The sequence below is a fragment of the Trichosurus vulpecula genome, chromosome 6 (genome assembly GCF_011100635.1).
Source record: "Trichosurus vulpecula isolate mTriVul1 chromosome 6, mTriVul1.pri, whole genome shotgun sequence".
In the NCBI taxonomy this organism is placed as follows: Eukaryota; Metazoa; Chordata; class Mammalia; order Diprotodontia; family Phalangeridae; genus Trichosurus; species Trichosurus vulpecula.
The window spans coordinates 138,450,300-138,476,239 of record NC_050578.1 but is presented as its reverse complement, the minus strand read 5'-3'; the positions used below and the strand labels follow the sequence as shown (position 1 = coordinate 138,476,239).

Here is a 25,940-nt window from a genome sequence, read left to right as displayed (position 1 = left end):
TGTCAGGTAATCCAGAGTGTTTTTGTAGATGCATACAGATAAGCAAGGGGAACAGAAAAGGGGGAAAGGAAGAGCTGTTCTGGTATGTCAGGTAGTCTGAGGTGCTTTGTGAATGCATACAGATAAGCTCACCATTGTTGTTATCTTAACAGAAGGTATATCTTTTTGGGGAGAATCTGATCTGTGGTTTCATTAGTGTAAGAAACTATTGAGTGAGGGAAAATCCTTCCACCAGGCCTAATCAGTGGCTCTTCTGCAACTAAAAGTCTTAGAGGGTGCCAGGCACTCTGAGTGGTCAAGTCATACCCAGAGCCACAAAACCAAGATGTGCGATTTGAACCCAGGCCTTCCTGATTCCTTAGATGCATCTAGATCCACTGACTATTTGTATCTCCATTTATTATATGTTTGCTATTGAGAACTCATTTTTAAAGTAAAAATCAAACTTTTTCCTGTGATTCTTTTTATTAAACCAACAGCCCACAGTCTACAAAAGAAGATATTGCAACTCCCTTACCTTCTGAAAAAACTCCAAGTGTTAACCAAACTCCTATTGAAACCAATGAATTTCCACAGCTGCCTGAAGGCTTGGAAAAGAAGCCTATTGTTCTCAAGTTCAGCGCTATGTTGGATGGAATAGCGATTGGAGCAGCGCTCTTACCGTCTCTCAAAGCAGAGTACAAGATGGGAAGAATGAGGAGTCATGGGATGACAGGTGTGGAGATGCCTCTGCATTTCTAGGCCATCTCAAGGGCCTCTGGGTAGTGGCTGACTGTGTCACCTTAGGGTGGAGATGGTTTTGGTCCTGTTGTTGGCAGATGCACTCAGAGGGTCTTAGGCCAAGTCCCACAGGCTGGCAGTAGCAGTTTTGGGGTGCATGTGGTATACAAACCACTCTTTTCGTATTATAAACTACTACAGAAGCAGGAGATACACTTCCTGGGCCTGAGAAAGTTGAAATTTCATGGGGAAGTTAGAGGCTTTTAAGTCATAAGCAATATATATTATTTCATTGTCAAGTTTTCCTATATTTAATTCACGTAACAGTATTTGGGCTAATAAAAGGTTAAATGATTTTATGGGATTAGCTCCCCCAAGAAAGAATTTGAGCAAATGAACCTAAATTATTGAGGTTTTTTTAAAGGCCACATTTTTTTTCAAACCCTATTCACAGTTCTTAAATTGTTTGGAGCACTAACTTGCTGGTGGCTGAGAGAAAAAATCGTTGGAAGAGATGAGACACGGGACAGAAAGCCTTTTTCTTCACACCCATTTAGCGTCTGGCTTCCTGTCTGGCTCTTTGTTTTAGCTACTTTCAAAAAATTCTGAGTTAACATCTAAAGCCTAGGGTGTGATCATCTTTTTTTCCTCTCCACAGAGGCTTTTTAGTTGGAATAAGGGTTTTTGATTCTATATAATTGGTTGCCCTACTGTTTAAGGAAAAACGTTTTAGACTCCCTTATTGAGTATGGTTACTTTGATTTAACTCAACTCCACACACATTTGTTAGGCCTTGTGGGAACTGCTGGGGGTACAGAGACAAACCAAAACAGCTGTGAGAGAGAACAACCTGCTGGCAGACAAGTGGATAGACGCTATGTGTAGTAAATACAAGGATGATTTGGGGCTGGGGGAAAGTGCTGTAGCGTGGTGGGGTTTGGGGTATGAAAGCAAGCCTCCTGTAGAAGCTGGCACAGGGCCTGCTCTCTGAGAGGTAATGGTTAGTTATCTCCCAGGAGCTGCATGTCCTTGCAAGCTCTCGGACACTGACAGTGACTACAGCACTTCACCAGAATTTTCCTGTCTCTGTGCTGACATTTTAACAACTGTTGGTGTTATTCTTTATGTTGTTTGGTGTTATTCTTTATGTTGTTCCTTTCTTTGCTTCCTTTGCATCGCATCGTTTTTTACAAGTCTTCCCATGGTTCTCTGAATTCTTCATTATTTGTCATTCCTAACATCAAAGTAAGATTCCATTACATTCATAAAGCATAGTTTGTTCAAATACTTCGCAAGCACTGCTAAAATTTTTTGTTTCTATTTTTTCGGTTATCACACATAGTGTTGCTGTGTATATTTTTATTCTTAGGACTTTTGACATACCATCCCAGTAACCGTGTGTGTGTGTGTGTGTGTGTGTGTGTGTAAGATCCTTAGAGTATAGTTCCAGTAATGAGATCTCTGGTTCAAAGAGTGTGATTAATTTAGTTTTTCTTGTATAATTCCAAATTAATTTTCTGGACTTATTGAATCAGTTCACAACTTCACCAGCAGGGCAAGTGTGAAAACCAAAGTTAATAACCAGCTTGGCAGATAAGAACCAGGATACAAATGGCAGAAACTACAACAGGGTGGGACAAATAGGAACCAACAATTCTGCAGAAACTGAAAAGTAGGGCAGAATAAGAATAAATTCACAGTACTCTATGCCCAATAAGCATTTATTTAATAAAGGCTGATTGAATTGAATTGAAGGCCTTAGTGGAGGAGACACCTTTGTACCTGAAGACAGGAGTTGTTTGAACGTAAAACCTTATGTGGGTAATTGGCCAGAGGTGCATAGATGATGTTAACTAAGCACAGCTGCCCCAGATGGGCAAAAAGAGGGCAGTTCATGACAGGTGTCAGCCATGGAGTCCCTCTCGCAGGCCTGGCTCTTTGTCCATGGGTAGGAAGAATGTAGTTCTTAACCTGAAATCCTTGACCTTTTTCTTTTTTAATTCAGTCTTATTTCTAGTTCTGAATTCTCTCCCTTCCCCTTTCCTCTCCCCTACACATTGAGAAGGCTGGAGATGCCAAACGTATTAACAAATATGTTTAGTCATGAAAAACATCCCCACATGAGCCATGTCCAAAAATTATGTTTCAGCCTGTACTCTGAGTCCATGGGTTCTCTCTGCAGGTGGATAGCTTTTTTTTTTCATGAGTCCTTTGGAGTTATGATAGATCATCGTCCTGATCAGTCTTTCATGACTGATTATCTTTACAATATTGCTGTTACTGTGAGTAGTGACAGAAATGGCAGCTGGCTCCTAATCTTGCTCCCTGTGAAAGGGCAGGGCCCCTGCTCCCTGTATAAGGGCAGGTCCTCTGCTCGATGCCTGTTCTGGGAGAAAACTGAAGAGGATTCTCTCTCTTTAAATTAGGCATTACAAGGAAAGTTAATAGGGAACGCAGACAAGCAGGGCAGCTCTGAAAATAACTTGGATTTTTTTGTACCCTTGGAGGGAGAAGCAAGCTGGGTCATTCGTGGCAGCCTGTGCAGTCCTCTCGTTTGGTTTTACTTTGTATGTAGTAATACTCATCTCATGTGGTTAAATTCAGAATTTGTGTAGAAGGGGAAAGGGGAGTTATAGTCTGAAATGAATGTGATATAAAAACAAAGAGCTTCAGTAAAATCAAACATAAAAGTGGTGTATCTGTTTTCCAGTCATTTCTGTTTATCAGTAATTATTGAGTTAATTACAAGCAAGTTCGGTTTTCCATCTAGCAAAATCTCCTGATTATTTTATTATAAATATAAAAATATAAATTATGTTTCACAGTATTGATACTATTTCTTTCTTTTTTTCTTCTTCTTTGTTTTCAGGTGCACAGACAAGATTTACATTTGAACTGCCAAATCACCGATTACGCTTTACTTCGAAAGTTTCAGCCACAGATATGTCAACTATTCCTCCTTCTGCTAGTCTTAACCTTCCTCCTGTGACTATGTCTGGGAAATACATAATGGAAGAACATGACACTTATTCAGATCAAGTGTGGAGTATAGATGAGCTTCCCTCTAAACAAGGTTACTATTTACAGGGAAACTACTTGCGTTGTGTGGCAGAGGTAATGCTTTTACTTTATTTCTAAAATTGAAGTTTAATATAAAATTCTAAAATTTCTAAATTCATTTCCTTAAATTATCGTACAATTAAGTACACATTATAGGGTTGGTATGTGTCTAAATGCATGTGGACACGTGTGTGTGTGTGTATGTATGTATGTTCATTCACTTAAATCATGTTTTTGTAGTTTATACATTCAAAATTCACAAATTTGGACTAACTGGGAAAAGACCTAACTAGTAGAATTCTAATATTAGCAGTTATTTTTAGAAAAGTATAGTTTTACTAGTTTCAGCTAGATGTTATAATATTAATTATAGCTAATAAAATAATTAGGAGATTTTGCTTGATTGAAAAAAGAATTTATTTATAGTGAACTCAGTAATTATTGATAAATAGATGTGTAGTATTTAACTGGCTTTAAAACAGTCTTTTGTCAAATACACTAAGTAAACCCATTCTGGTTTGCCAGAAAGGGCTAGAAATAGGTACACAATTCATATTCAGTGTACACACACACACACACACACACACACACACACACACACACACCTCTGATCCTCTTGATGAATACTAGCAGTGGTTGGTAGCAGATGTTCCCCACCTCAGTGCTGGCATATTTGCATCTGCTCAGTCAGTGGGTATTTTTAAGCATTTACTGTGTGCCACGTAGTGCCAGGTGTATGAAGACAAAAAAGGCCAGAGGATTTCTGCTCCCAAGATCCTATATGTGAGAGGACTGATGGGGATGGAGTGAGATATAGTATGTACTTCTCTGTTCACATGATATGTGCATGAATAAGTAATGCAGGAATTTTTTTTAAGTGATTGGCCCATTGGCCAGGGCAGCAGAAGGCAGGTTATTGAATAGCATTAGCACCCAGGAAAAGCCTCCTAATTAATTTAGTCATACTTGGTAAAGGCTAAAGATTTTATGAAGAGTTTCCTCTTTGATTCATTCTCTTTGCGTTTGATAGTTTATAACTACATGTTTTTTAAAGCAAGTATGTCATGTAGCTATAGTAAAAGTATAAACCTAGTTACTCTCACCAGATTCATCATTTTTAGGAATAAATGCTTGTCACCTTGGGAAAGGCATATGAACATCATATAAGCCACTAAAAATGCTAGCTCCTCTGAAGATTATTTTAAACTTTTTTTTACAGGATTACAGATTACCTTTTCAAGTAACATGTATGCCATTAACTTTACTTTCCATGTAACACTGTATGAGATGTCTGTTATGTAAGAGATGTATTAAAATCTAATGTAATCACGATGGTTTAAAATTAATGTTGTTTAAATCTGCTTTGCAGGTTGGTTCCTTTGAGCATAATCTTACAACTGATCTTCTAAACCATTTGGTATTTGTGCAAAAAGTCTTTATGAAGGAAGTTAATGAAGTAATACAGAAAGTTTCTGGTAAGAAGAGCTCACATTTGAGTGTAAAACCTAATTTTTGTTTTGTTCCAACATCAGAAAGTATCATTACCTTGAAGACTGAATATATAATTTTCTTTTATCCATCCAACAAATATCGATTCAGCCAATTATGTACACAAGATTATGTACGCACGTTCATATTTGAGATGCTGCTGTGATGGATGAGCCCATCAGTAGGATGCTTCCCTCTGTGCTCTAGATTCTGGTTCTGATTTTCCCAGCTTCTTCAGGCATTGTTTTCTGTGTATCTAAAAGGCCACTGAAATGTCAGTAAAGTTCATACAGCTGTGGGCTGTGATGTACATGACCATAAAGGAGTGACACCTCACTCACAAAGCGTATTGAACATTATTGCTTTATTGTCCTGTCTATATTTATTCTTTAGTCAAATAAGAAGGCTTGTCTCTTATTGGCCAGGAGAGCAATATTGAACTGGAACATGGCAGTCAGGAAAATAAATGATGCCTGGAAAATCCCTTTATTGACCTAGATTAGAGACATTCTAGGAACCACATTTTTGGTGATGGCTTCTCTGCCTTTTTGGCTGCATGTTAAACTAGCCCCATTGTTACAGATTTGTGTTCTTTCTGCCTCCCCAGCTAGCTCTTAAGCCTCTTGATTTTTGTCTCTAGCAAAATTAAGTATTAAATATCCTACTTAATGATTTAGTGGGATGTATAAAGTCATGATTAAACTATGATTACTGTATTGCTCATAGAACAGTGCCTTCAAGGGACTTACAGTAGTCCTATAAGATACTGTCTGTGGGCAAATTCTCTAGTAATTAGTATTAAATATATACCCCAAGTCACATAGAGAGTGTACCCTTGCAGGGGGGGTGGAATCATTTTGATGGAAGAGAAGTACATACTGAGAGGATTTCCATGCCATGGAGACAGCTTTGTGGCCATCCAAATTTCCTTAATTCTGTGAGATAGAAGGCTTCCTAGTTTTGTTGAATGTGACTAAGAAACATCAGAGAATTGGGAAGTCATCTCCATGAGGATCTGAAGAATGCTGATTGAGTTGTAGAATTCCCATACTGAGTGAAAAAAAGTGCTTTTGTTGGTAGGCCTGAAGTTTTTGACAGAGAGTTGGCTAAAACTCCTAAATGCTAACCCGAGATTTTACCCTGACCAGCTCGCTGTATCATTAACATCGAAAACAATCTGTTTTATGGAAACCAGTCAAAATATGTCAAGTTTATAAATTTGTATTGTTTCAAATACAAGATGTATCTTGAAGGCTGATTTATGTATGATGTGATATCAGGTGTACTTTTAAAAATGTTAATATAGCAGGCTAGGATCATATGTCACCAGGTAAGAAATTAAAATTTTAGTAAAGAAACTAGTGTTATTAATGTTAGCTTGTCATTATAAACTGAAAAGATGCTATCATCATTTTGAAGCAACACTTTCCTTTGCCTGTAACCATTATGGAGATTAGCAGGAATGTGTTGAGTCTTTGCGGAGTGTGAGTGAGGTGAGACAGATTAGTCTAAAGGCTAATGCTGGTGAGAAGATGCAGAGAGGGGCACCCCGAGCAGCCTGACCCCTGACATGCACGAAAGAGCAGCTGAAATGTGGGTGATGGGGAAGTTGTGAACTGTCTTAAGTGGCCGCCATGGCAGGAGGATTAGGCATCCAGGTAGTTAGGCAAACCTGCAGCCGCAAACTGTGGAGAAGAGATGCTCACTTCTCTGGTTCCCCTGCCCTCCTCATTTTCTTCCCCATTCTTCTGAGACCTTTTTAGGCCCTTTCATCACCCCTTTATTTCATGCCTTCTTCCTCCTGACTTCCTTCATGCCCCAGTCAACCGTGGGCCACTCTCCATTTCTGTGGGCCTGGCATCAGAAAAGCAGAAGAACAGGCATCGGCTTTACTGCAAAGAGGGTTTTTGAAAAGTGGCTTTTGTGAGGTGGGGGGTCGTGTGCTGTGGATGGAAAGCTTGGCAAGCCCTCCTTCAAGCCTGAGTCTCCTGCTGATGTACCGGGGTCCGAAGGCAGAGGCATCTGTGTCCTGTGAATTATAATGGGCTTATGGCCTTAAAGGGAAATGAAAACTCTTGAGAGTCATACTTTTTTTTTTAATTAAAAGTGTACTGGAATGTGTCTTTTAACTGATGTTTTGATTTGAGATGTTAAGATGTTGAAGGGATCAAAGATCCAGAGCTGGACAGGTCCCCTAAGGCCATGTAGTCCAACTCCCTCATTTTACATGAGGAAGCCCAGCATGCCCCAGGGAGCAGCCGAGCTGGGGTCAGAGCTTGGGGCCCTGAGATCATTGAGACGGCTCCAGCTGAAGGAGTTCAGAAGTGAAGGGTGGCTCTCAAAGCAGGAAGGAGGCTTCTTTGGCCCATTGTTTTGTCAAGAGAGTCTGCAAATACGACTCTCGAGAGTGGAAGAAAGTGCGTCATTTTCTATGCAGCATGAAATATAATACATAGCCTCACTAGCCCCTTTTACAGAACGGGTGATTTGGGGTTTTCTTCATTGAAATCACAGAAGAGGAGAGAGTTCAATTCATTCAGCATTGTTTATTGAGTTCTTGTTATATCTGAAACACTGCTCCTTGAGGGAGAGAGAGGAGAAGAATAAGAAGGGTGTCTATGGCCTGGGCCTGGCCTCAGAGAACTTGGAGAGCAGTTGTGGAGTTTAAGATAGCCGATGTGTATAAAGTGCCAACGTCCCCTTGAGTTAGGGGCTGTTCTCATCTCCATTTTACAGATAAGGAAACTGAGACTCAGCGAGGTTAAATGACTTGTCCAGGGTCACAGAGCTCGTGAGCATCTGAGCCTAGATTTGAATTTAGGTCTTTCTGGCTCCAGATCCATCACTGTGCTATCTGACTGCCCCAACACGATAAACACCATCTGCACACTGCAGACAGCACTAGAGAAGTTGACAGAAGGGATGGATATAGGGAAGTCTTCATGGGAGACATGGTACCTGAGTTAGGACTTAGGGATAAGAAAATTCAGCAGACAGCTGGAGAAGCCCCATCAAGTCAGAGGGCTGTGGAGCAGAAATGCCAGAGGGGAGATGGCAGAAGCTGTGGAGGGAATGGAGGTGTGCTGGCTGGCTTGGTTTGCTTTTCTGCTCTGTATAGGAAAGGCAGTGGCAGAGGAGCCTGAAAAGACAGTTCAAGAGCAGCGTGTGAAGGCCCTGGAATGTGCATTTAGGGAGTCACCCCTTAGGTAAAGCAGAGTCCTGGAAGGATTTGGAGATAAAAGCGTAGGATCTATGACCTCATCCACCATCTTACCTAGCTTCTGCTTGACCAAGAGTCTCTCGAATGGTGCACCCCGTGGGACAAAGGGTGGGACTGCTGAGCTTCTGGCAGTAATATTTGAAGGGCCCTCAGTCCACTCTGCCAGTCACCAAACTGTTTTATCCATCCTCACACTTCCCATGGCTCCCCTCCCCTCTTACCTCTGGCTTCACTGGAAAAAAACCAAGGCCATCCCCCAGAGCCCCCTCCCTCCTCCTCGCACATGCCTCAGATGCCATCTGCCGCTGTCTTCTTCACCCCCACCTCTCATTAAGAGGGAGCTCACCTTGCCAAGACTCATTCCTCTGCCTGCGGGTGATCCCATCCCTGCCATCCTCTTCAGAAAATTGCTGCTCCTGCTCTTGTGCATCCCTGTTCTGTCATTCGTCTTCAGTCTCTCCCTGTCTCCTGGCTTCAAACATGCCCAGGACGCCCTCATCCTCATCCTTGATCTCTCCATCTCCACTAGCCCATTTATTGTCCTGTCTCTTCTCCCATTTGTGGCTGACCCGGGGAAGGCTACCCACAACAGGGGCCTCCACTTGCCCTTCTAAGATTCTTCTCATCCTTCTGTTGTCTGCCTTCTGACCTCATCATTTAACTGAAACTTCTCTCTCCAGAGTTGCCAGGGATTTCTTAATTGCCAAATCCAGTAGCCTTTTCTTTTCTCTGCCTTAATGCTTCTTGACCTCACCGCAGCCTTTGACGCTGTCCATCCCCTCTTCTCCTTGAAACACTTTTCTTTGTAGATTTTTGCAACACTGTTCTCTCCTGGCTCTCCTCCTATCTCTCTCAGTGCTCTGTGGTTTCTTTTGCTGGTGGCTGTCCCCCAGGTGTCTGTCTTGAGCCCTTTTCTCTTCCCCCTCCACACTGTTTCACTCGGTGACCTCGTCATGTCATTGTGAAGATGGTTCCTAGATCTTTTGTCCCGTTCCATCCTCCCTGTCTCTGGCCGCCCGCTGGGTATCTCAGGCTGGATGTCCCGCAGGGTATAACGAGTCACCTCATTAATAGAAATATCAAAGTCAGAAAAGGAGCATGACTCGGGGAAGTTGATGAGGTTGGTTTTTAATCTACTTCTTTTGATGTGTCAGCAGAATCTTCAGGTGAAATTCCTAGCAGACAATTAGAAGTGCAGAAGCAGAGCTCAGGATGAAAGTCAAGGCTGGAGATAGAGATGCGGGGACCATTCGCATAGCATTGGTCACTGGGTCATGAGCATCGATGGGTCATCAGAGAGAGTGTAGAAAGTGAAACGCAGGAACCCAAGTCAGGTCTTTGAGGAAAACATTTATTAGAGAATAAATAGCCGCTGTCAATGGGAACTAACACTGGGATGATCAAAGCTGGGAAAGCAGGATGGACTAGAGCGGAAAAGCCGAGAGGAGGCCGAGCCGAGGCAATAGGACTTTTTGTAGCTGTTCACTTGTTTCAGTCATGTCCAACTCTTTATGTTCTCATGTGGGATCTTCTTGGCAAAGATACTGGAGTGGTTTGCCATTTCCTTCTCCAGCCCATTTTACAGATGAGGAAACCAAGATAAACAGGATTAAGTGACTTGCCCAGGGTCACAGAGCTAGAAAGTGTCTGAGGCCAGATTTGAACTAAGAAAAATGAGTCTTCTTGATTCCAAGCTCAGTGATGTATCCATTGCACCATCTACCTGCCCCAAATAGGATTAGTAATGGAAATTCAAGAGATGCCATACTGAAAAAAAAAAAAAAACAACAGTAGAAAGGCAAATAGGAAATCATTTTGGGTGAAAGAGAATCCAGTAAATCTGAGAGGCAGGTGGAGGAGGCAGAGGTGAGGGTCTTCACAGCATTTCAAATTGAAAGTGAGAGAAGAGAGATAAATCAATGGAGCATCAGGCAGACGCCTTCTTTTTTCTTTTTGTATTCATTTGCCCTTTATATTAGCACTGATATATATAAGAAGCATTTCTACACAAATGGTATTTTTATGGAAGAGTGCTTAATCTGAACTGTGTTCTGAACTCAGTTCTTAATTAATATCATCCTTTATTTTTTAAAAAGAAATTAATACATGAAAAATTATTCCTGTTTTACATTCTCCTTGAAGATTTAGGCTGCTCTCTATATTAGAGAAAGCTTCTATATATGACAGTGACAAATAATTTGTCTGAGGAAGGGTAAGAAAATGAACATGTTAAATGGAATTTGGGTTGAATAGTTGAAATGAAAAAAAAATCCCAAGCCCTCAATTGGTTACTTAACATCTTTTAGGTGGAGAGCAGCCTATCCCTCTCTGGAACGAGCATGATGGCACAGCAGATGGAGATAAACCCAAAATTCTCCTCTATTCCTTGAATCTGCAGTTTAAGGTAACATAAGAAATATCTTTAATTTACTATTTCCCACATAGGAAAATATGAATTGAATTTAAAGAAAAAATCTTTAGTTTGAAACATTCAAGTGGAAATTATTTGTGTAGGCTTATTCTCTTTAATTTTATCTCAGATTCATTAAATGAAATACATATTCATGAATTCTACCCTGAAATTTCCTCATGTTTGTTAAGATGCAGAAGGCACGGGGAATTCTTTGGGGCTTCTCAGATAGATCTTAGGCTGGCCTTAGAGTGGGATTCTTTCCTTTGATAAACATTGAAAGATTGCTCTTTGGTGGGTGCTTTATGGGAGAAAAAGCTGACTTCATCATTTTCATCTTCTCTCAGGGCATTCAAGTCACAGCCACAACTCCATCCATGAGAGCTGTGAGGTTTGAAACTGGATTGATTGAACTGGAGCTCTCAAACCGACTTCAAAGTAAAACCTTGCCCGGAGGCAGCAGCTATCTGAAGCTGTTCGGTAAATGCCAAGTTGACTTAAATCTGGCTTTAGGACAAATTGTCAAACATCAGGTAAGTTCAGGTTGGTATTCCTAGATCCTCTGTATGATGCTGGCCTCCTTTTTGTCTTTGCAAAAATACTTTACTGATTTTTTTTAGGTCTTTAGATTTCCCATTATAAATCTCGATGGTGGTGCCAGTGCTTACATGCCTTCTTCCTGGACAGTCCTGCCTTCCTCCTGTTCTGCCAGTGTCTTCTCCATTGGAATTTTCATCAGTCCCTTCTAATGTTCTCAGGCCCTCTGTTCTTTAACAGCAACAACAGCAGCAGCAACCTCTCTTAGCTCCTCCAAACACTCGAGCTCTCGTTCAGACTCAGAAGAGTCTCACTGCTGCTACTTCGTGACCATCCGTTCTCTCCTCAAACTCCTTACCATGGGACTTCTGTCCCCAGAACTATGCTAGTGGCTCTCCAAGGTCACCGCTGTTCATCTCCTCCTCAAAGATGCCTTTGGTTACTGAGCCTTCTTCCCTTTTCTCTTTAAACCCCCTTTCTTGCCACCGTAGTCCATCACTATAGCTTCAGTTATAAGTGACTTCATGATCAGGCCACTGGCTTGGGACTCAGAAGACCTAGATTCCCAGCTCTTCTTCTGTTCCACCTCAGTGACCTTGGGCAGACCACTTCCCTTGTCTTAGCCTTATTTTCTTAACCCATAAAAAGCTGAGGAAGTCCCCTGGCAGGGAGCCTAAGTTCTCAGGGACTTTGGGAGCTGCTGTTAGCTCATATTCAGCTTGTGGACCACAAAAACCACTAGATCTTTTTCAGACACATTTCTGTCCAGCAAAAATCCTCTACCTCACACTGGTAAAGTTCTTTTTTTTTTAATCTAAGTGGAATATGTCATTTTTATACCTATTAAATTTCACCTTATTAAATTTGTCCTTTTGTTCTACACTGTCTGTCTTTTTGGCTTCTAACTAATTCAGCATATTAGCTGTCTGTCCTGTGTATCATCTGCATATTTGTTAAGCCTGCCATCGAGGCCTTTATTGAAGTCAGTGATAAAAATCTCAGCAGCACAGGACCAAATACAGAGCCCTGGGGCACTCCACTAGAGACTTCATGCTATCTATCAACCTTGGAGTCGGCCATTCAGCTGGTACCAAATCCCCCTTCCCTCTGCTGTGCCTGTGTCTTAACCCTGGCAGCAGGGTGATTTTTAAAATGTATTTATTTTTAGTTTTCAACATTTGCTTTTATAAGATTTTGAGTTCTAAATTCCTTCCCTCAGCTTCTCCCCACCGCCCACACCCCAAGATGGTGAGAGAGAGAGAGACACTATATATGGAAAGTAGAATCAGAACAAAAGGGAAAAACCATGAGAAACAAAAAACAACCAAAAAAGAGGAAAGAATATACTTTGATCTGCATTCAGACTCCATAGTTCTTTCTCTGGATGTGGATAGCATTTTCTATCATGAATCTTTTGAAATTGTCTTAGAACATTGCATTGCTCAGAAGAGCTAAGTCTAACTAAGTCAGTCATCATACAGTATTGCTTTTGCTGTGTATGATGTTCTGGTTCTGTTCACTTCACTCAGCATCAGTTCATGCAAGTCTTCCCAGGTTTTTCTGAAGTCTGCTTGCTCACTATTTCTTATGGAACAATAGTATTCCATTACATTCATATACCACAACTCATTCAGCCTTTACCCAATTGATGTGCATTCCCTCAATTTCCAGTTCTTTGCCACCACAAAAAGAGCCAGCAGGGTGATTTCTAACTTCTTTTCCTGCTCTGCATCTTATAAATCTAGTATAATCATTAAAAAATGACTCTGAAATCTTTTGATCTCCCACCATGCCTTATCTTCTGAACTGAAGGCCAGTTTCCAGCTATCTACTAAACACCTCTCTCCACCTGTATGTCCTCAGATACTTTAAATTCAGCATGTCCAAAATTGACGGCTAGATTTACATTTTTACAGATGAGGAAACTGAGGCCCATAGGGGTAAATTGACCTAGCCAGGGTCATATAGCTAGTGTTCGTAATGGCATATGAACCCAGGTCCTCCTAACTCCAAGTGCAGCCCTCTCCTCACTAGACCTTGCTGCCTCTAATCCTTCTCCTCAGATCTACCCCTCCTCCTGACATCTCTGTTTCATGTTCTCTTCAGCTCCCAGGTTCTAAACCTCAGAGTCATCATTTACTTCTTCCTCTCCCTCACGTCCCTCAGTCGTTCCGGTTACAAGTGCTGTCAATTGACCTTCGTGGTATTTTTTATGTCCAAACCATGTTCTTTTCTACAACCTGGAATCTCAGTTGGCCTTGCCTTCTGTCTCTCAAACCCATTTCTTTCATAGTGTCCAGGGTAATGCACAGCTGTAATCACACAGCACTTCCCTGGGCAAAAGCCTTCAGAAACCATCTAGTCCTCCCTGTTTTCTGACCAGACATTTCCTGTATCGAATCCTCCACAAATGGTTGTCATCTGACCTCTGCTAAGACTTCCAAGATCCCATGCAGAAGTAACGTCTCGTTGTTCCAAGTGATGGCTCTTCAGACGCTTGATGAGTGCTTCCTTGTGCCCCTCAAGTGCTCTCACACCCCAGGCCCTTCAGCCAGGCTTTGGATTGCATGGTTTCCTGTCCCCTCACCCTCTTGGGTGCTCTCTGACTCGTCAGTAAGTCTCCTTCTGAAATTGTGGCACCCAGGGCTGGTTTGACTGGTCTTAGTGCCAGCTGAAGGTCAGCTGCATGAACTCTAACCTGGAAGACAGGGCTTGCCCGGACACTGGCTGGTTTGCTTCCTGAGTCCCCAGTTCATCCTTTTCATTGTGTAAACTTCCTGATGCTCACTTCTAATCCTCTCATTTCCCAGTGTCCTCTGTCCGCCCCCAGCACTACTCACACTCTTGCCTTTCAGCTTTATTTATCTCTTCCCCTTCCCAGACTTCAGCCAGACTAGGCTTTCTGGATCATGCTGAGCCCCTGCCCACATCCCTGCCTTTGCCCATGACAGGAGAACACCCTCATGGTTAACCTACATGATTGCTCTTCGTGTGCCTTTTTACCCAGAGTACATCGTCAGCTTGTGTGTGGAGGACACTGGCTTTTCGCCACTTTGCTATCCCTAGACATAGAGCCCCTTGTACATCATTGTTCTTCATCATTGTGCATCTAAGGGAACTAAAAGCTTGCTTTGGAAGGCTTTTTATGTTCTTAAAGTGATTTTATGTAAAAGCATCTTTGTATCCCAGATTTCCCGTGGACTGTTAATGTTCAGCATGATTGCCTGATGATATCCTGAAGGCTAGTGATAGTTTTCTCTGGGCTTTGTGGGCTCACTCAGTTTCAGCAGGGCTTCTGAGAGCCACACACCATCAGTCTTAATCACTTCTTACAATCACTTCCAGTGATCAGTCCTTAAAATCCCCCTGAAGTTCAGGACAGGTCCTGTGTACTTGCAGTAGTAGCCAGCCGACGCACTGAAGAGCTCAGAAATGGCATGTTAAAGCTGTAAAAGGAAAGTAACCAGTAGCTACCCAACACATGGGTGCTCGTTCTTCAGAGGGTTCTACCTTAGTGAGCGTTGCCACGTGTATTTGACCATTTTGTTTGTTTCTTTAATCATGAACCAGCTGTCAGGATATCTTCCAATCAATCAAGAAGCATTGATTAAGTGCCTCTTGTATGTCTAGAACTGAGCCCCTGGGCGCTAGGGAGAGAGGGAGGGACGGCGCCTGTCCCAGGTGAAGAAGCCCTCTCTGCCAAAGCAGGTGGCCTCTTGTCTGCGCCTGATTGTACCGAGGGTTGCCTGGAGCAGCGAGGGAGGAGGAGGCCACTGGGAGCTGAGGTATCGTGTCAGCGTTGGACTTGGCCTCTGAGGACATTATTGAATGATTTTCTCTACGTTGTTCATTGAGGACAGACTAGTGAATCAGTGTGGGGCAGCTAGGTGACTTACAGCCTGGACATAGAGCTTAGGGCTTAGAGTCAAAAAGACCTGAGTCGAACTCCAGCCCCAGACACTTAGTGACAGTGTCACCCTGGGCCAGCTACTTCACCTCTGTTTGCCTCAGTTTCCTTATCTGTAAAGTGGGGGTGATAATTGCACCTCCCTTCCAGGCTTGTTGTTCGGATCAAAGGAGATAATAACTGTAAAGCACATGGAAATGTTTGCTGAGACTATTATCATTGTCATCATTATTATTATTACAGAGATTAATTTCACTTACAGCGGTATTGTGCATATTTTCAAAGGAGTTTTGATAATTATGAATTTTTTTAATTAATTTTTTTTGCAGGGGGGAAGGCAGGGCAGTTGGGGTTAAGTGACTTGCCCAAGGTCACACAGCTAGTAAATGTGTCAAATGTCTGAGCCCAGATTTGAACGCAGGTCCTCCTGACTACAGGGCCAGTGTTCTACTCACTGTGTCACCTAGCTGCCCTAATTATGAATTTTTAAAAGATTTTTAGTTTCATTATTCAGTTTATACTATCTTTTTTTTAATGTAAATTTATTTATTTAATATATTTGGTTTTCAGCATTGATTTTCACAACAGTTTGAATTACAAATTTTCTCCCCATTTCTACCCTCCCCCCCACTCCAAGATGGCATATATTCTGGTTGACCTGTTCCCCAGTCAGCCCTCCCCTCTGTCACCGCACTCCCCTCCCATCCCCTTTTCCCTTCCTTTCTTGTAGGGCAAGATAAATTTCTACGCCCCATTGCCTGTGTATCTTATTTTTTAGTTGCATGCAAAAACTTTTTTTTTTGTTTTTGAACATCTGTTTTTAAAACTTTGAGTTCCAGATTCTCTCCCCTCTTCCCTTCCCACCCACCCTCCCTAAGAAGTCGAGCACTTCAACCTAGGCCACGCATGTATCATTATGTATAACCCTTCCACAATACTCATGTTGTGAAAGGCTAACTACATTTTGCTCCTTCCCAACCCATCCTGCTTTATTGAATTTTCTCCCTTGACCCTGTCCCCTTTCCAAAGTGTTTGTTTTGGTTACTTCCACCCCCATCTGCCCTCCCCTCCATCATCCCCCCCCTTTTATTTTTTTTAATCTTCCTCCCTCTTCTTTCCTGTGGGGTAAGATACCCAACTGAGTATGTATGGTATTCCCTCCTCAGGCCAAATCTGATGAGAGCAAGGTTCACTCATTCCCCCCTCACCTGCCCTCTCCCCTCCTCCCACAGAACTGCTTCCTCTTGCCACCTTTATGCGAGATAATCCACCCCTTTCTATCTCTCCCTATCTCCCTCTCTCAGTATGTTGCTCTCTCATCCCTTAATTTCATTTTATTTCTTTTAGATATCTTCCCTTCATCTTCAACTCACACTGTGTCTGCTCTCTCTCTTTTACATATATATATATATATATATATATGTATATATAAACACATATATACATACATACACATGCATACATATACACATAGATACATACATACATACACATTCACTTATATATATACATAAACATATATATATGCATATTCTCTTCAACTACCCTAATACTGAGGTCTCATGAATCATACACATCATCTTTCCATGTAGGAATGTAAACAAAACAGTTCAACTTTAGTAAGTCCCTTGCAATTTCCGTTTCTTGATTACCTTTTCATGCTTCTCTTGATTCTTGTGTTTGAAAGTCACATTTTCTATTCAGTTCTGGTCTTTTCACTGAGAAAGCTTGAAAGTCCTCTATTTTATTGAAAGTCCATATTTTGCCTTGGAACATGATACTCAGTTTTGCTGGGTAGGTGATTCTAGGTTTTAATCCTAGCTCCATTGACCTCCGGAATATCGCATTCCAAGCCCTTCGATCTCTTAATGTAGAAGCTGCCAGATCTTGAGTTATTCTGATTGGATTTCCACAATACTCAAATTGTTTCTTTCTGGCTGCTTGCAGTATTTTCTCCTTGATCTGGGAGCTCTGGAATTTGGCAACAATATTCCTAGGAGATTTCTTTTTGGGATCTATTTGAGGAGGTGATCGATGGATTCTTTCAATTTCTATTTTGCCCTGTGGCTCTAGAATATCAGGGCAGTTCTCCTTGATAATTTCTTGAAAGATGGTATCTAGGCTCTTTTTTTGATCATGGCTTTCAGGTAGTCCAATAATTTTTAAATTATCTCTCCTGGATCTATTTTCCAGGTCAGTGGTTTTTCCAATGAGATATTTCACATTGTCTTCCATTTTTTCATTCCTTTGGCTCTGTTTTATAATATCCTGATTTCTCATAAAGTCACTAGCTTCCACTTGCTCCAATCTAATTTTTAAAGTAGTATTTTCTTCAGTGGTGTTTTGGACCTCCTTTTCCATTTGGCTAATTCTGCCTTTCAAGGCATTCTTCTCCTCATTGGCTTTTTGGAGCTCTTTTGCCATTTGAGTTAGTCTGTTTTTTAAGGTGTTGTTTTCTTCAGTGTATTTTTCAGTATTTTTTTGGGTCTCCTTTAGCAAGTCATTGACTTGTTTTTCATGGTTTTCTCGCATCCTTCTCATTTCTCTTCCCAATTTTTCCTCCACTTCTCTAATTTGCTTTTCCAACTCCTTTTTGAGCTCTTCCATGGCGTGGGACCAGTTCATGTTTTTCTTGGAGGTTTCTGTTGTAGGCTCTTTGACTTTATTAATTTCTTCTGTCTGTATGTTTTGGTCTTCTTTGTCAGCAAAGAAAGAATGCAAAGTCTGAGAGTGAATCTGGGTGCGTTTTCGCTGCCTGGCCATATTCCCAGCCAACTAACTTGACCCTTGAGTTTTTCAGTGGGGTATGACTGCTTGTAGATTACAGAGTTCTATGTTCCACGTTTGGGGGGGATGTGCCAGCTCTGCCACACCAGCACTGCTCCTTCCCCAAGAACCCCCAACCCGAACTGGGCTTAGATCTTCAGCAGGCTGTGCACTCCTGCTCTGATCTGCCACTTAATTCCTCCCACCAGGTGGGTCTGGAGCCGGAAGTAACAACAGCTGTAGCTGCCCCACCTCCACTGCCCCTGGGGCTGGAAGCTGAACCGCGAACTCCTTCCACTCCCTCAGCTTTTCCCACTAACCTTCTCCGCTGTCTTTGGTGTTTGTGGGTTGAGAAGTCTCGTAACTGCCGCAGCTCACTGAATCAGGGCGCTAGGGCCCCCTCTGCCTGGCTTCTGGTCTGGATGGTCCACGCCGCTCAGGCTGGGCTCTGCTCCACTCCATTCCCAGCTCCCAGCTCCGAGCGGGATAGACCTCACCCAGAGACCATCCAGGCTGTCCTGGGCTGGAGCCCTGCTTCCCTCTGCTGTTTTGTGGGTTCTGCAGTTCTAGAATTGGTTCAGAGCCATTTTTTATAAGTTTTTGGAGGGTCTCGGTACGGAGCTCACACTATTCCCTGCTTACCAGCCGCCATCTTGGCTCCGCCCCCTCAGAGAGGAGTTTATACTATCTTTTAGTGGATTATACCATAATGTTGTTAAAGATGTCAGAACAATTGTCCTCTTACTTGGATTTATTTTGTCTTAAAATGTGTTTTAGGTTTATGAAGAAGCTGGTTCTGATTTCCATCAGGTTGCCTATTTTAAAACCAGAATTGGGCTAAGAAATGCCCTCCGAGAAGAAATCAGTGGTTCTTCTGACAGGGAGGCTGTGCTCATTACTTTGAATAGACCAATCGTTTATGCTCAACCTGTGGCCTTTGACAGAGGTATGTGAATTCCTTATTGAAATTTTTTTATTTTCAAAATGCTATGGGCATGCTAAGTAAGGGTTCCACTCCGCTTTGTCAGCTCTGATGTAGCCAGAGTTGGACATGTAAGTATGATCAGTATTTCTTTTCACATTCCCTGCACTGTTTCTTGCTCCCAATCTTTGTAAAAGAGTTGCATTGCTTTTTATAGTGGTGCCTACGGTGTCCTCTCTCCTCACTGCTCCCCCATCTCTTGTTCTCCCTTGCTCTCTTCAGACACAGCCAGCATGCTGCAGGAGGCATTTCTTATTGCTCCAGGGATGAGCACTCTGTTCTTCTTGTAATTCCTGTGTCTACACTCTGAATTTACTCATTTGTGTGTTTTCTCTATCCATTCAGTACAATGAATCAACAATCAATACGCATTCTTTTTTTTGTCAAGTTAGCGAACATGTTAACAAAACACTAGGGATTCAGAGAAAGGCCAGAAGTGCTCCGAGAGCTCAATGTAATAGGGAAGACATCATGGAGCACCAAAAGAGGATATTACATTTGGTCCTAGAGGTGATAGGGAGCTATGGGAATATTTTGCACATGAGAGTGATATGGTCAGACCTGCCCTATAGGAATGTGAGTTTGGCAGCTGAGTGGAGGCTGGCCTGGAGAGACTGAGGCAGGCAAACACATCCCCATGCTGTTACACTAGTGCCCGTGTGAGGTGGTGAGGGCCTGCACCGGGGCAGGATCAGCGTCTGAAGAGAGGAGGGTGCACATATGAGAGATGTTACCAAGGTGGAATTACCAGGACTTGGCCAGTGATTGGATAGAGAAGTGAGAGAGAGTTAGGACTCTTGAATGATGCCTAAGCTGTCAGCCTGGATAACTGACAGGGAAGATGGTGGCACGTTCCCCTGAAATGGTTAGAAGAGGAAAGGGCTCAGGGGAGAGGGAAGGACATGGGGGGGAGGAGAGATAATAAGTTCTGTTTTGGATACATTGAATTCCAGGTGCCAGTGGGACATCCAGTGTCTAATGGGCAGTTGGAGGTGGGAGGATGAAGGTTAGAAGAGAGGTTAGAGCTGGGTAATAAACTCTAGGTGATAATGGAATCCAAGGGGTGTTGATGAGCTCACCTAGCAAAGAGGGCCTTCCTTCGCCCGAGCTTTGGGACGCACCCATGGTTAATGGGCGTGAACTAGTGCATATTTGCCCTGTGTCAGGCTCTGTGCTATGTGCTGGGGATGCAAAAGAAAATGGAAACTGCCCCTGCTTTCCAAGACCTACTCACTCGCTGAAGAAAATGAACATACTCATGCTCTCCGTTGTTTGTAATGCTTTTTCTTCCTTCCTTTTCCACAGCTGTGCTGTTTTGGCTCAATTACAAGGCGGCCTACGACAACTGGAATGAGCAGCGAATGGCCCTGCACAAGGATATTCACATGGCGACAAAGGAGGTGGTTGACATGTTGCCGGGCATCCAGCAGACATCTGCCCAGGCTTTTGGAACACTTTTCCTCCAGCTTACAGTTAACGATTTAGGAATCTGTCTGCCCATCACAAACACTGCGCAGGTACAAAGTCATGTTAGAGCCCAGAGTTCAGTGCAGGAGCATTAATAGTGACTGTCAGGTCAGTGCTCCATACCAGAATAGAGGCACACAGCTCTAGAACAGATGAAAATCCAGCTTTGAGTAAAACTTGGCCATCGAGCCTTTTGATACTGTGGAATAGCTCCTTGAGGTCTGGTGAAATTATATGTGATAAATGAATTCACTTCAAGTGACTTAACTTTAAAACATAGTGACTTCTTAATTTAAAGCTACTTTGAAGTAATATTCCTGTGCTTAGGTCTTTCTAAAGTTTATTTCTTGCAGTCTCTCGGGAGCAGAAATAAAAATGGGTCTTCCCCTTGCCACGAGGCTGAACTTGTGAGTTACCTTCCTTTTGTCTTTTGCATCTTCTTGTTTTGCAGTCAAATCACACTGGTGACCTTGACACTGGCTCTGCTCTGGTATTGACCATTGAGAGTACTCTCATCACCGCCTGCTCTTCAGAATCCCTCGTTAGTAAAGGTCACTTCAAAAATTTCTGTATCCGCTTTGCCGATGGCTTTGAGACAACTTGGGATGACTGGAAACCAGAAATTCGTGGGGATCTTGTCATGAATGCCTGTAAGTTCCTTACTTTTCATAGGGGGTGTGAACTTAAAAGGAAGATGAGCCTCTCATGTAGAAACCTGGTGGGCATGGAGGTGTAGGCATGGCTTAACGTTCTCTGCTGAAAAGGAACTCGTGGCCATACTGGGTGTGAAGAGGTTTTTAAGATGCATATTAGGCATGTGGAATTGCATGTGAGAACACCATATATTCCCATCTAAGGATAGTATTCATACCTCTTTCTTGATGTTTCTGATTGAAGTTCCAGGACTCAGGAGACAGTCATATTGACACTGAGGCTGTTGCCCTATTTAATTCTACTTTAGATATGAACACAGATCTTCCCAACTAGTGATTTCAGCAGCATAGTTTTAAGTATGCCTTGGAAGGATTCTCACATTTCCACAATATTTCCCAGGATGAGGAATGAATAGGAATTGAATTCTTGAAATCAGGATTTTTTATAAGTGCTGAAAGAAACCATAAAGATCATCTAGTTAAACACCTTCGTTTTTACACTTTAGAAAAATGAAACCCAGAAAGGAGAAGTGATTTGCATGAGGTTGCCCAGCACCCACTTGTCAGGGCTCGTGTAGAGATCAAATGAGGTCATATCCATAAAGCACTGTGCAGACCTTAACACATTGAATGAATGCTAAGTATTATCATCATTATATTTATAGATAGTGGTTTGGTTTGGTTTTAGACAGTCATCTTCCTATTGAGAGTCTAAGCAAAACATCTTACCACAAGGTTAGTCTTGGTGTCAAAAAGGCTTATATAATGTGGTTTCGGTTTTTCAATCTCTAGGTGTGGTGCCTGATGGCACATACGAGGTCTGCTCGAGGACCACTGGGCAGGCAGCGGCCGGTAAGGTGACATGTTTTTTGTTAAGCAGACTTCGTAGAATTTTTTCTTTGTCTCATCTTCGTGCGTCATTGGTTAAACTCACATTACTGATGGTTTTTGAACTTAACTATTCTGTTATAACATTAATATCTTTCCAGATTTTAATTCCTTCCATAAATACTTACTGAGGAGCTAGTCAAGTTCTGGGTCAAGTGCTGGAGATTAAAAAAATGATTAAAACATTCCCTGTTCTCACAAAGTTTACAATCAAATAAGGGAGCTAAGACACAGACAAATACCGGTAATTCAAGGTAGTATGCAATAAATGCTGAATGTAGCTATAATATATATGATATTAATATAATATATAATGCTAAATATAAAATGCTAAAAATAACAATTACAAGAAGACATAGACAGTAATATAATAATAGCAAGAAACTTGAATGTCCATCTCTCAGTTCTGTACAAATCCAAAAAAAATAAGCAAAAGGGAAATTACTGAATTTAACATATTCTAGAGAAACTAGAGCTAAAAGACTTATGGCATCTTCTAAATTGAATTGCTAAAGAATGTACATATATCTCAGCACTACATGAAACTTGGAGGAAAAATAGACCAAATAGTAGGGCACAAAGACATTACAAGTAAATATAAAAAGGCAGAAATATTAAACTTCCTTTTACGGACCATAACACAATAAAAATAGTCATCAGTTCAGAGAGTACTAACAGAAGACACAAACATAAATGGAGACTCACCAATGAAATCCTGTTGAGTAGATCAAAGAATAAATCATAGACACAGTTATGAATTATGTCAAAGAAAATGATAAAACAGAATTCCAAAATTTCTTAGATTCAGTTCAACAATTCTCAGAGCAAAAGTAACATCCCTAAACAATACGTTAGGAAAATAGAAAAAAGAAAGGATTAATGAACTGAATATGCATTTAAAAGAATTAGGAAGCCAACAAAAATAACAAGCCTGAAGTTAGGCACAAAAGAGGAGCTGTTAAAAGTTAGAGAAATACATAAACTGGAAACCAGAAAGACTGGAAATGATTGAGAAAACTCAAAGCTGGTTCTTTGAAAAGACTAATCAGATTAATAAAACTTTTGCCAACCTGATTAAAAAGAAGGCACCAAATCCACCAAAAGCAAATGAAGGGGAAATCATTAGAAAACTGGAACAAATTTTTAAAATTCTTAAAAACTACTATGCATAGTTAATATGCAAAGGAAATGTGAACACACACAAAAGAGAAATACCTTCCAAAATATCACATCTAAACTAACAGAAGGCCATATAAAAGAGCTTAATAAGTAGAACCAGCTCTAAATAAGCTCTAAACCAGCTTACCAAAAGAAAACCCCCCTGAATATTATTTTAAAGGGTATTCAAGCCAGAGGTGGTATAATCTCTTATGACATGCAGGTGTGAGCACACGCCTGAACTTCCTGACAGGAAAATGGGAGGCCGGTCAGTCCAGCTTGACACAGACAGTGTAGGCACTGAAGAAAGGAGTGTTGATCTGAAGTGTGACTTTCCAGCAATTGAGCCAGGTTGTTTATCACTGTGTCTCTGTGTGTGTGTGTGTGTGTGTGTCTGTGCGTCTGTGTGTCTGAGTGTTGTGTTACATGGTCTGAGGAAAGATAAAATGAGATGTTTGTAAAGCTTTTTGCAGACCATAAAGAGCTATGTAAATGATAGCTATTAGTATTTATTCAGTAAGCCATGTGGTATTGAGGTTTCCTAAAGCAGGGCTGTACTTTAAGAAAATTCACTTGTTAAGGATAGCTGGGATGAACAAGAGAGTGGAGTCAGGGGATCCGCTGGGAGTTGTGCAGGTAATGTTTTGAACTAGTGAAATCTGACATAATAATCATAATATAATTGTATGATTCTTGTTATGGTTAAGAGGCACCATATGATGTAGTGTTCAGAGAGGCAGCCTCAGAGTCAGGAAGATCTGAGTAAACACCTGCTTCTGACACATCCTGGTCTCTAACCCCACCTTGCTCTAGGCAGCTCCAAGACTATTTTTTGCAGAAAATGTGCCAACTTGCTGCTGGCAGATGGAGTCAAAAAGATGCAAAAGTACCTAAGTTGGGAACTCTTTGCATTTGAAGCTTTAAGACAGTCTAAATTTGCGTGTTTAATTTTCAAAGACAACATGGAATGCAGTACATAATGCTGACTTTTCCCAATCCATAAACACAGTAAACTTGGTTGTGGTGCACATACCTATTGTGTCTTTTTTCATCCATCCTTTTATTATTTCTGTTTGTGTTGATATAACCTACAAAAGATGCATCTCTCTTCTGTCTTTGAACAGAAAGTAGCAGTGCTGGGACCTGGACACTGAATGTATTGTGGAAAATGTGTGGAATTGACGTCCACATGGATCCTAACATTGGGAAGAGGCTGAACGCTCTAGGGAACACCCTAACCACCTTGACAGGAGAGGAGGACGTGGATGACATCGCCGACCTCAGCTCAGTGAATATCGCAGATCTGTCAGATGAAGATGAAACGGACACGATGTCGCCCACTGTGCATGCTGTAAGTCACACCAGCTAGTTCTGGGATGTCTCAGATGTTGACCTTACCTTGTGCCCAGGATGGTGCTGGCTCCATGTCATTGGCTGTAACACACTCAGCACCATGGAGGCACTGATCTTCAGGGGCATTTGAGCCATCTGCTCATTTTACTTGGTGTTTCTGCTGCCTTTGGGCCTCCTTGTACCTTAACATGCAGGTAAAAAGCCAAAGTCAAAAAAATAAGTTTCTATCTGTAGTGTCAGATTATTAGGATTCACTGGCTAAACTTAAAAAAAATCGTTGTTTTCATTTTGATTTTAACAAAATGGATTTTAGAACAATTACTGTTGTACCATGAAATTGTTTCTGTTCTTAGGAAAGAAGGAAGAAACTAATTGTGCTATTTATCATTTAGAATTCAGATGGAAGTTCAATATATGGAGATGGCAACAAGCTTACCTTTGGGCAGCGACTTGTAAACCACCTGCTGGGACTGAGACCCCAAACTCAGCATTCTTCTGTTCCTGCAGAATATCTGTTTGGATCAGAGATGGGTGCTGCCTTTCAGTCCAGCAAGATACATAGGAAAGCAAGCAGGGCTCACTCATGGGGACATGTAGGTGGTAATTAAAGAGAGTCTGAGTGAACATGATCAGACACAGATCACAAATGAATCAGCTTCCTCCACAGATTCCCCTGATTTTGGCATGCTCTTTTTGATTCTAGGTGTTAATTTTGTGTTAGTCTAGATAAACTTTTTTGTAATGGGCTAGGTATTCACAAACATGTGTTTGATTTTTCAGGAAGTTGTAGATTATCGAAGGCAGGGAGCATCTGGTGCCCAACTGGGAGAACTAAGAGGGAGGAAGATCATGAAGCGCATTGTGGACATCAGGGAACTGAACGAACAGGCCAAAGTAATCGATGATCTCAAGTACGTGTGGCTGGCTGGCATTGTTTTAGTTGATTATCCCTGATTCTGGTAAGAGTAGAATCAGACTGTCTGACATGGAAAGAACTTGAACATGCAATTGCTCAGTCCCTCTCTTTTACAAATGAAGAAACCAGTAAAGGTGCCAAGAGACTTGCCCAAAACAACATGACTAGTAAATTAAGATCCAGGAATTTGAACTCAGGTTTTTTGACTCTTCCACCAAATTACTTAGTTGAAGACATTACATTACCTCTCTCTCTTTTTTTCCCCAATATATTTTTATTTACTTCATTAAATATTTCTCAATTACATGTAAAAAAAGTTAACATTCATCTTTTTAAAATTTTGAGTTCTGAATTCTCTCTACCTCTCCACTCTTCTTGAGAAGGCAAGCAATTTGATATAGATTATTATACATGT

General features: G+C 41.6%; 1 protein-coding gene across 1 annotated transcript in view; it reads left to right on the top strand.

Moving 5' to 3' along the window:
- KIAA1109 (KIAA1109 ortholog) overlaps nt 1-25,940 on the top strand; it is a 211,491-nt gene that overhangs the window by 133,802 nt on the left and 51,749 nt on the right. The window contains exons 52-62 of the mRNA XM_036763063.1: nt 480-715; nt 3,590-3,834; nt 5,150-5,255; nt 10,795-10,892; nt 11,246-11,431; nt 18,886-19,054; nt 20,396-20,607; nt 21,009-21,207; nt 22,003-22,062; nt 24,381-24,607; nt 25,390-25,520. Of these exons, the coding sequence (XP_036618958.1) occupies nt 480-715; nt 3,590-3,834; nt 5,150-5,255; nt 10,795-10,892; nt 11,246-11,431; nt 18,886-19,054; nt 20,396-20,607; nt 21,009-21,207; nt 22,003-22,062; nt 24,381-24,607; nt 25,390-25,520 (1,869 nt within the window). The remainder of the gene's footprint in view (nt 1-479; nt 716-3,589; nt 3,835-5,149; nt 5,256-10,794; nt 10,893-11,245; nt 11,432-18,885; nt 19,055-20,395; nt 20,608-21,008; nt 21,208-22,002; nt 22,063-24,380; nt 24,608-25,389; nt 25,521-25,940) is intronic.